The 11,707-nt window shown below is 47.6% G+C and overlaps 1 protein-coding gene across 1 annotated transcript in view; it reads right to left on the minus strand.

The window, feature by feature from the left end:
- LOC310774677 (kelch-like protein 5) overlaps positions 1-10,242 on the minus strand; it is a gene marked incomplete at both ends in the record, with an annotated part of 53,192 nt that extends 42,950 nt beyond the window's left edge. The window contains 2 exons of the mRNA XM_083634788.1: positions 876-1,064; positions 9,701-10,242. Of these exons, the coding sequence (XP_083490914.1) occupies positions 876-1,064; positions 9,701-10,242 (731 nt within the window). The remainder of the gene's footprint in view (positions 1-875; positions 1,065-9,700) is intronic.
- Between the last annotated feature and the right edge of the window lie 1,465 nt (positions 10,243-11,707).

The following is an 11,707-nucleotide window of genomic DNA, read 5'->3' on the forward strand; positions in this document are numbered from 1 at the left end:
TCAGCTTTAGCTTTAGCTAATCGCTCCCTGCTAACATGAGTTCCTGTTGCCAAATCTCACGAGAGTGTGTTGCTGAGACAGAGACAGGTCACTCTTTTCAGAAGATATGTGGCTTCGGAGAATGGGCCGAATATTGACTTGAATGAATATGGGGGTGAAGGGATCTGTCATCATCTGAGATCACGTTGACTTTTCCCATTGACTCCAATAGACTCAGACCTGCCGAAAGACTCCTAAGTGGGCGTGTCCGTGGAAAGCCATGGGCAAAACGGGTGTGCCAAAATGACAGGAACTGAGTTGAAGTTGGGCCGTCTTGCTTGAAATCCCATCCCCAACCCTTTGCCGAAACCCAACCACTAAACCCAACCAATCATCACTCCTCCTGTCCCTCTGGCCGATCCATTCTAGCATCGATCTTTTGTGATTGACCAGACCCATTGCCACTCCCCCTTTTGGCCAGTGGACTTGGAAAGTCAATGAGTTCTTCCTTGGCCCATGAGCAACCGTTCTACAAAGTTGGTGTGAAACCATTCACTTTTTGAGACATCCTGCCGAGTCAGACAGACAGACAGAAAACATAACATAACCTCACGCCCGGTAAGAAAATCTTCACAAAATGATATAATTCCACACTAAAAATTCAAATTGAAACAGCAGCATAACGAAACTGTTGTGATCTGATACCCAAAAGATATTCAGCTCCTGATTTCACAAACCAATACAGGTTTTGGATAACTTTAATTTTTGTGCTATTTTTACATACCTTTCCAGCACTGGTGCAGGCTGACGCCATAACGTCAACATCTATTTAACGTCAAAATGTTTGCTGTGTGTGTGTGTGTGTGTGTGTGTGTGTGGTCCCTCTCTCCTCCTACCTGTGCGCAGGTATCCTCCTGTCCCCGGCCACCAGTGTGACGTCACAGAGCTGCCGCGTCCTCAGGTAGCCCTCCATCTTGCGCACGGTGAGGTCGGCGTGGGACGGGGCGGTGAACACACAGTCCTCGGGACACGCACACGGCTCCATCGACACGCAGGAGGACAGCGTGCCGCTGCTGTTGGACGTCCTGTGCCCACACACACAAACACACACACACACACACACACACACACACACACACACACACACGGACAGAGACAGGTGTTTGTGTTCACACCCGCACGCGCGCACACACACACACACACACACACACACACACCGACAAAGAAAAAGGAGAGAGAGGCATTCATTGAGTGCATGCAGTGATGATGATCTCTTTTGTTGAAGACAAATAGACAGATGTGCGGAAAGAGAGCTACAACAGCTGCTGTGTGTGTGCCATCTTTTGTCTGTATCTCTTTCACTGACACACACACACACACACACACACTCTCACAAACACACACACACTCTCACAAACACACACACACACACACGCACACACACACACACACACACACTTTCTCTCACATTACTGTGTGTCGCCAAAAGCAGACAAAGGCTTATAATGGTCCAATTACTGGGAGTAAATGGCCAGATAAATTTAACCCACTTAAAGGAGAAGCTGCCAATTAAATAGCTCAGACTACAGGATATGCTCCCTAATGTCTCCCACTTTCCTGTATCTATTCTACACCAACAAAGAGGAAACAGAGTGTTTTGAATTTGAGCCAGAATGGCTTCAACCTTCACTATTCATCACTGGTGGAAGCGCTGGAGCCCGGGGCTGTTACATCTTCTTTCAGTCTGACCTGGATGAGGTGTGTGTGAATTAGTGTGCGTGTTATTCTTTCAGTCTGAGCTGGATGAGGTCGGTGTGTGTGAGACGAGTTAGTGTGCGTGTGTGTGTGTGTTTCTCAAAGATAAGCGCTGAAATACGGCTGCCCACTGAATCAACAGCCAGCATGGCTACTGAATCAACAGCCATGATGGCAACTGAATCAACAGCCATGATGGCTACTGAATCAACAGCCATCATGGCTACTGAATCAACAGCCATGATGGCTACTGTATCAACAGCCATGATGGCTACTGAATCAACAGCCATCATGGCTACTGAATCAACAGCCATGATGGCTACTGAATCAACAGCCATGATGGCTACTGAATCAACAGCCATCATGGCTACTGAATCAACAGCCATGATGGCTACTGAATCAACAGCCATCATGGCTACTGAATCAACAGCCATCATGGCTACTGAATCAACAGCCATCATGGCTACTGAATCAACAGCCATCATGGCTACTGAATCAACAGCCATCATGGCTACTGAATCAACAGCCATGATGGCTACTGAATCAACAGCCATCATGGCTACTGAATCAACAGCCATGATGGCTACTGAATCAACAGCCAGCATGGCTACTGAATCAACAGCCATGATGGCTACTGAATCAACAGCCATCATGGCTACTGAATCAACAGCCATGATGGCTACTGAATCAACAGCCATGATGGCTACTGAATCAACAGCCATCATGGCTACTGAATCAACAGCCAGCATGGCTCCCAAACCAGCGCCACTCCCACTTTTTATTTAACACCGCCAGGACTGGCAGCACTGACCCCGCAGTGCAGAGACAGAGAGATGACAACATCGTCCATAGATAAAGAATCTAAATGTGTCAACCCATCTAAAGCAGGACTGTAGATGAGATGAAAAGTGTCTCCTGGGTCGTCAACAAAACTTCAACTCAGCCCGGCATCCATCTCTGCCTCAGCTCTCTCTCTCTTCCCCATCCCATTCTAAGCAGCAGGCGTTTTGGCTGCGTTTCCTGTGTGTGTGTGTGTGTGTGTGTGTGTGTGTGTGTGTGTGTGTGTGTGTGTGTGTGTGTGTGTGTGTGTGTAGTGTGTACGAGTGCTGTGGCTAAATGCTGCCAGAGGAGAGACAGCTTTGAAGTGGGGGAACGCTGCCTTCCAGTCCTCTTAATTGAGCCTGGCAGCCACTCAACGTGGGCAGAGAGAGAGAGAGACACACACACACACACACACAGCACAGACAGACAGAGATAGAGAAACAGAGAGAGAGAGGGGGAGACAGAGAGAGAACGACAGAGAGAGAGGGAGGGAGGGAGGGACAGAGAGATAGAGAGAGAAAGACAGAGAGAGCAAACCAGAGAGAGAGAGAGAGAGAGAGAGAGAGAGAGAGAGAGAGAGAGAGAGAGAGAGAGAGAGAGAGAGAGAGAGAGAGTGGCAAATCAACACCATGCAGTCAGATTTGCTAAACCCTTCCACTGGGCAAGGACGCTCACACACAATCACTCACTTACTCACTCACTCTCCATCTCTCCTCTCTCTCTCTCTCTCTCTCTCACACACACACACACACACACACCATAGGGATTTACGATCTAGCTTTATTAGCCTGTGGACTAACAACGCTGTAAGGCAGAAGAAACTTAGTGCTGTAAGCTGATCTATGACATGTTCATACAGCCATGGTGCCTGGTCACATGTTACACCCTCACATACACACATCCTTTACATGTTCATACAGCCATGGTGCCTGGTGGTCACATGTTACACCCTCACATACACACATCCTTTACATGTTCATACAGCCATGGTGCCTGGTCACATGTTACACCCTCACATACACACATCCTTTACATGTTCATACAGCCATGGTGCCTGGTCACATGTTACACCCTCACATACACACATCCTTTACATGTTCATACAGCCATGGTGCCTGGTCACATGTTACACCCTCACAGACACACATCCTTTACATGTTCATACAGCCATGGTGCCTGGTCACATGTTACACCCTCACAGACACACATCCTTTACATGTTCATAGTCATGGTGCCTGGTCACATGTTACACCCTCACAGACACACATCCTTTACATGTTCATACAGCCATGGTGCCTGGTCACATGTTACACCCTCACATACACACATCCTTTACATGTTGTTCATACAGCCATGGTGCCTGGTCACATGTTACACCCTCACAGACACACATCCTTTACATGTTCATACAGCCATCATGGTGCCTGGTCACATGTTACACCCTCACATACACACATCCTTTACATGTTCATACAGCCATGGTGCCTGGTCACATGTTACACCCTCACAGACACACATCCTTTACATGTTCATACAGCCATGGTGCCTGGTCACATGTTACACCCTCACAGACACACATCCTTTACATGTTCATACAGCCATGGTGCCTGGTCACATGTTACACCCTCACAGACACACATCCTTTACATGTTCATACAGCCATGGTGCCTGGTCACATGTTACACCCTCACAGACACACATCCTTTACATGTTCATACAGTCATGGTGCCTGGTCACATGTTACACCCTCACAGACACACATCCTTTACATGTGCATACAGCCATGGTGCCTGGTCACATGTTACACCCTCACAGACACACATCCTTTACATGTTCATACAGCCATGGTGCCTGGTCACATGTTACACCCTCACAGACACACATCCTTTACATGTTCATACAGCCATGGTGCCTGGTCACATGTTACACCCTCACAGACACACATCCTTTACATGTTCATACAGCCATGGTGCCTGGTCACATGTTACACCCTCACAGACACACATCCTTTACATGTTCATACAGCCATGGTGCCTGGTCACATGTTACACCCTCACATACACACATCCTTTACATGTTCATACAGCCATGGTGCCTGGTCACATGTTACACCCTCACAGACACACATCCTTTACAAGTTCATACAGTCATGGTGCCTGGTCACATGTTACACCCTCACAGACACACATCCTTTACAAGTTCATACAGCCATGGTGCCTGGTCACATGTTACACCCTCACATACACACATCCTTTACATGTTCATACAGCCATGGTGCCTGGTCACATGTTACACCCTCACATACACACATCCTTTACATGTTCATACAGCCATGGTGCCTGGTCACATGTTACACCCTCACAGACACACATCCTTTACAAGTTCATACAGTCATGGTGCCTGGTCACATGTTACACCCTCACATACACACATCCTTTACATGTTCATACAGCCATGGTGCCTGGTCACATGTTACACCCTCACATACACACATCCTTTACATGTTCATACAGCCATGGTGCCTGGTCACATGTTACACCCTCACAGACACACATCCTTTACAAGTTCATACAGTCATGGTGCCTGGTCACATGTTACACCCTCACAGACACACATCCTTTACAAGAGAAGGCAAATGAATGGAGTGTGGGCAGAGACAAAGATGGGACGGAGAGGGAGAGGCACACAGAGATTAAAGGGGGGGGGGGGGGGGGGGCAGGAAATTGATTGGCTGATTGACAGGAAATTGCCAATTTGTACAATCGAATCAATTGATTAATCGTTTAGACTAATTTTATGAGAAAAACATTTGACTAAATTCTCTCGTTTCCAGCTTCTTAAATGTGAAAAACTGTAAACTGATCATCTTTGAGTTGTGGACTGTTGGTCAGAGGGACAAAAGAAGACAGCTTGAGCAGGTCATCTTGAGCTTTGGGGGGGAGGAAGGGGGAATGATCTACATTTGTCACCATTTTGTGACATTTTATAGACCAAACGACTAATCGGTTAGTGGAGAATATGATGGATAGATTCATAATGAAAAGAATCATGAATGTAGCTGCAGCCCTGTGGAGCCGAGCCTCCAGCACCTCTGGGATTCTGTGCACCTCTTCCCACGAGAGTCCCATCTCCTGGAATATACAGTATATACATAGGAGCTCTCCGAGGGAGAGGCAGAATAGATTACACACTACGCCAACACACACACACACACACACACACACACACACACACAGAACATATACGTGCTTACTGCTCAGGTTTGCACATGTATAGTGCAGAAACTAATCTCTGTGTTGGTATGGCAACCGCGACATGTGCAAGGACTAGACTAGATTGGATGCATGTACATGTACAATCCAATCACACAGACACACACACAGGCACGTACGCGCACGCACGCGCGCACGCACGCACACACACACACACACACACACACACACACACACACACACACACACACATATACAATGAAACATAACTGAACAAAAGAGCTAACAGATGAATGGATGAATAAATAGTCTTTTGTTATGATGCATTTCAAGCACTTTTCAAGGACACATTATTAAAGGTGTGAGCAGCGATGATCGGGAATCACACCTTTGCGCGCGACACGTCAGGATGTGCCGCAGCCGCGGTTGGGAGCTATCGAACCACTTTTGCCGCACCCAAGCCAAGAAGACCCATATCACCCAAGCCAAGAAGACCCATATCAGATCAAAAACCTTCATCCCTGTGATGCGACGTGTGCCAAGTTTCCTGAGTTTTCAAGCATCCATAGCAGTAGCACCTCAAAAACAGCTTCCTGTTTCATGGCGAATCATGTGGCGCCATGGCAACGCCATTTGGTGAAAACTCAAAGGATAATCGTCATATCTTACGCCCAAGTGCAAGGGCAAATATTTGCTAGTTTCTAGCACTCAAAATCAATTACCACTGCACTGGGTGGCTGAAACAGGTCCTTTGATGTACTGACCCAGCGAGATTGTGAGTGCTAGAAACTAGCAAAGATTTGCCTTTGCACTTGGGCGTAAGATATTAAAAGCTGCACTATTGAGTATTGACCATCAATGTCTTAAGACTTTTTCTAAACAACATGGGTTAATTAGGCGACCAGCAATCAGCAAATTGCTGTATGCGTATTATAGCCTACGCAGAGTGATTACTTGTAGATAGGAAGAAACTGTATAGGCTTGGCCCAGGCCAGCACTACTGATGATGATGACATAAAAATGGTATCCTAGGTGATTTTTGAGTTGACGGAGCGTACGAGGTTCAAACTGAGAGATTACGGTCGGCTAAATCCATCGAGCACTTTCAAGGTCTGGATTTTTTAAGCGGTGGACCCGTTCCTATAACTGACGTGTGTATCGGTCCATCCGTTCGTTTGAGTCGAGATGTGCACACGGCATTTGAGCAGTGCGCCGAGATGCGCGCACTAGCCCCCCCCCCCCTCTACAAGGCTCTACAAGGAAGTGAGTGGAATGTCTCTTTTATACATCCATGGTGGAATGCCTCATGGCAGTTGCGATGGTGAGACTTTGGCACACTATGGAGAGAGGCTCAAAGCTGCTGAAACATGCACGTGTAACGGCGTTGTGTAGGTGGTACTTGCAGCAACCCATGTTAAGGGCTTGTCCAGGGGTGGATTCGAACTGCCAACCCTCGGCTTGGGAGACCGACATGTTAACCGCAACACCAAGAGAGCTAGCTCCCTTGGCGGAGCTGGTTAACATGCCTTTATACCTGGGGAGTGAGTTTAACCAATCCACTCGCTACCACTCGGGACTCACGAGGAATCCGCGCTGATTCAACTCAACACAGTCTCACAGAAAATTGTATAATACCAACGTTTTGGACCAACGTTGCTATTTTACAATTTCGGCTCGAAAATTGTAAAATAGTAACGTTCTGAGATTTTAGGGTTAGGATTAGAGTAGGGGGAGGGGTTAGAAACAGAAAATCTCCGTAAACCACGCCCACCGCTGTAGACACATACATTACCATTTTACAATTTCTTAGCCGAAATTGTAAAATAGCAACGTTTGTCCACAAACGTTGCTATTTTACAATTTTTTTGGAGATCGGGTTGTTCAACTCGGTTACACGCGCACACGCATGCACACACACACACGCACACACACAGGCAGGCACACATAGACACAGGCACACACACACACATGGCACAAGTATGTGTGGGCCTAGGCTCAACGGCCTAGGCCCACAATACATAGCAGATCTCCTCCCTCGCTATGAACCAACTACACCTCTCAGATCAGCTGGGTCCGGCCTAATAGCTGCCTGTCCCAAGGATCCACTCGAACCAGGGCAGGGCCGCCTTTACTCACTGTGCTGCTGTCAGCTGGAACAACCTGCCTGAGGCCCTCAGATTTTCCCCAACACTTCCTATTTTTAAAAATGGTCTAAAAACGTTTCTGTTTAGCACCGCTTTTAACTGTTGAAATGTCTATTTATCCTATTATTTTCCTGTATTGACCAAACGTGTAGCATCTTACTGCTTTTTTGCTTTTAATTGTCTTTTTATCTTCTTTTATTCTCTTATGTCTGTAATGTCTTGTGAAGCACTTTGAATTGCTTTATGTATGAAATGTGCTATATAAATAAACTTGACTTGACAAGTACTTTCCAAAGCCGTGCCACCCTAAATACATCCCATTGCTCCCACTGAATGTTGTGTGTGTGTGTGTGTGTGTGTGTGTGTGTGTGTGTGTGTGTGTGGTGTGTGTGTGTGTGTGTGTGTGTGTGTGTGTGTGTGTGCGTGTGTGCATGTGTGCGCGTGTGTGTGTGATTCCTATGAATAATTTTTTATATCTTCTGATGTGTGTCTTAAGATAAGAGTATGATATGAATGATACGAGGCTTTCAGTCACATTATTACGTCAGTAACTACTAAACACACACACACACACACACACACACACACACACACACACACACACACACACACACACACCCTCTTCCTACATCATCATATTTACTGCCAGCCATATAAGATAATATAGACATAAATCTGGGAGTCAGTGCAGATGCACTTAAGACGAGTTATGGTGCTCTGCCTCGGACCGCTTTGTTTTGTTGTCTCCATGGCAACTATTAATTAAATGCCTTTCCACACCACTAAAGCTGGATAGTCACACTAACGCAACACACTAAATTATGCCAGCACAAACACATACAGGCACATACACACACACACACACACACACACACAAAGCGCACTACGGATTGTGTCTAGAAGGGGGAGACTGTCAATGCAAATGAAACAATAAAAATGTCAAGTGCAGTACGTACATGCCGAGCTTAGCCTTTTGAGTTACATTGTTAATATGACAGTGAAAACCCCCATTATATATATGTGTGTGTGTGTGTGTGTGAGAGAGAGAGAGAGAGAGAGAGAGAGAGAGAGAGAGAGAGAGAGAGAGAGAGAGCCTGGTTGGTGAAGTCTCATTAGGAGGTTGAAGGGAGAATCAGTGTTCCACATGCTCTCCCAAAGGTACTCAACCATCATTATCCCTCTGTCTGTCTGTCTGTCTGTCTGTCTGTCTGCCTGTCTGTCTGTCTGTCTGCCTGTCTGTGGGTAATGACTCTGAGTGGCCCTCCACTAGCCCTCTGCATCCTGATCCGACCAATCATCTCGCTGGTAATCCACCACTCCCTTCCACCTGTAATTATTGATGTGTGTGTGTGTGTGTGTGTGTGTGTGTGTGTGTGTGTGTGTGTGTGTGTGTGTGTGTGTGTGTGTGTTTATGCTAGTTCACCAGTCAGAAGAATGTGGGGATGATGATGATGATGATGATGATGATGGTGATGATGATGATGATGATGATGTGGTTGTGGTTGATGATCAACTGAAAACCCTATTACCTAGACATTAACGCGGAGCAAAAGCGGAGAGAAGAAGAAGAAGCTTCATTTTGCTACTTCTTTGTATTTCTGTGGTAGCTCAAAGTAATATCACAACATAGCCTCGTAAATTAGTTGTTCACCCACCCTCACTTTTTCACAAAAAGGTCCGGAGTCATTGGAGACGTGGACGGCGAAAACTAAAACCATAACCGTTTAGGGACATGAAGCAGCCCACTTGAAGGAGACATGTCATCCCCGGGCACCGTCGCCTACCTACCCGCAGGAGCTGGAGTCGCTGTCCGGGTGGTGGTGGCCGCTCTCCTCGGTGCCCGCCGCCGCAGCCGCTGCCTCCTCCTCGGGCTCGGGTACCACCAGCTGGGGCACGGAGCCTTCGGCGGGAGGCTCCATGTCAGTTACCGCCGGGCGAGAGTGAGGGCGAGGCGTCGGGGAGACCCAGGACAGCGCGGCTGGCTGGCTGAGGGAGCGGCGGGGACAGGAGCTCCCCGTGGCTCCTGCTGCCCCGGTACCGAGAAACTTTCTGCTGTTGCTGCCGTGACACAGGTTAGAGCCGGCGCTGCCGCTGGCCACGAGCCCGCCCTGACTGCCCGGCCCCGTGCTGCTGCTGCCGGAGGAATGACTACAGCCGCTAACGGAGGGTCCGTCTCCGGGGCTGCCGCCGCCGCCGCCCGCTTCCCTCCCGGTGAAGTAGTCTCCTAGCGGCGGGGCGTGAGGCGGAGGGACCGCGGGGTGACCGAACCACCTCCATCGGATCCTGAGGATCTGCTTCACGTCGAACTCCTTCCGCGAGCTGCTCGACATTCCACGGCTCGAGACAGGAGGAGAAATGGCGGGTGGAGAGCCCGTGCCCGTGCCGCTCTGCCGTCCGTTATAAGCTACACGGTACGCTACGGTGTGTCTCTCCTGGCAACCGCACCGCACCGCACGCCCGGTGACTGAGCGAGAGGGAGGGAGTTGGATGGAGTGTATTCAAGAGAGAGAGAGGGAGAGAGAGAGAGAGAGAGAGAGGGAGTGGAGAGAGAGGGGGGGTTCGCCTCATCATCCCTCCCTAGACTGAGGGTAACCCAGCCAGAGATAGCGTGAAAGAAAGAAAGAAAGAAAGAAAGAAAGAAAGAAAGAAAGAAAGAAAGAAAGAAAGAAAGAAAGAAAGAAAGAAAGAAAGAAAGATTTACAGAGAGAAGGAGAGAGAGAGAGCAAAGGAGATTTAAGATGGAGGGAGGTAGCCTACTAGCTCATCATCATGAGTGAGAGAGCGCACTATTCAGTGCCAAAGCCTTTTACGCACGAACCAAACCACAGATATTTGACACAAGGACAAATAATGTTACATTTTTCCCGGCTCCTTTCTGCCAAATAATGACGCGCAAGCCACAGATATTTTGTACAGTAGAAGAGATTAATGTCTTCAACATCATCATCATTATTCAAGAATCAAAAAAACGGAATATCAAAGCCCACCACCATGCATAGCCAGGGATGTATTACCCAACGGGCCTACCGGGCTCAGGCCCAGGGGCCCAAGAGTCCAGGGGGCCCATAACACACAGACTGAGGTGCCCTTGAGCAAGGCCCTTAACCCCAATCACTCCAGTGGAGCAGGGTGCTCCTGAAAAAGAGAGCATTGCTCTCAGTGAGACTCCCCTGAATAACGCTTAAATGAATAATAATAATAATAATAATACCAAGCCTCTTCGCAGGGCCACCGTGTATATTGCCCATCTTGTCTGGGCCTGGGATGAAATGATCCCTTAGGGCCCCAACCCTTTCTTTTTGACAAAATGTTATGTTTATGCAGGCCTGGTTTTACAGGGGTGCAAAAGCACACATTGCACCCTTATTTTAATTATCTGCATGATCAGATGAAGAGTGGTAAAAAAAAAAGTGAATTTATGGATTTTTGGCACCTACATGTAACCTTTTAAGGTTGAGATAATTGTATTATCATTATATGGTCCAAATATTTCAGTAAATCACTTGAAACACTTGAAATATTCTTGCTTGGCTGGTATCATTCGACTTGAAATGATGGTAAAATGCATTATTTTTAGTCAAATAACATGTCAAATCTTTCGGGCGGCCACCCGGGTCGGCCCGTGCATGTGCACCCCTTCCTATCTAAGATGCATCCCTAGTCATCTTGTTCTGGAACCGGCCCTGTGTTTATGGACAATTAGAGGGTTATTGTGCTTTTGGCTTTAACTGAGTGTACCTGCACTTAAATCCTGTGAGGTGAATGTATTTCTTGTTATTGTGCTGTTGGCTTTGA

The sequence above is a fragment of the Poromitra crassiceps genome (genome assembly GCF_964638095.1).
Source record: "Poromitra crassiceps genome assembly, chromosome: 4".
Taxonomy (NCBI): Eukaryota; Metazoa; Chordata; class Actinopteri; order Beryciformes; family Melamphaidae; genus Poromitra; species Poromitra crassiceps.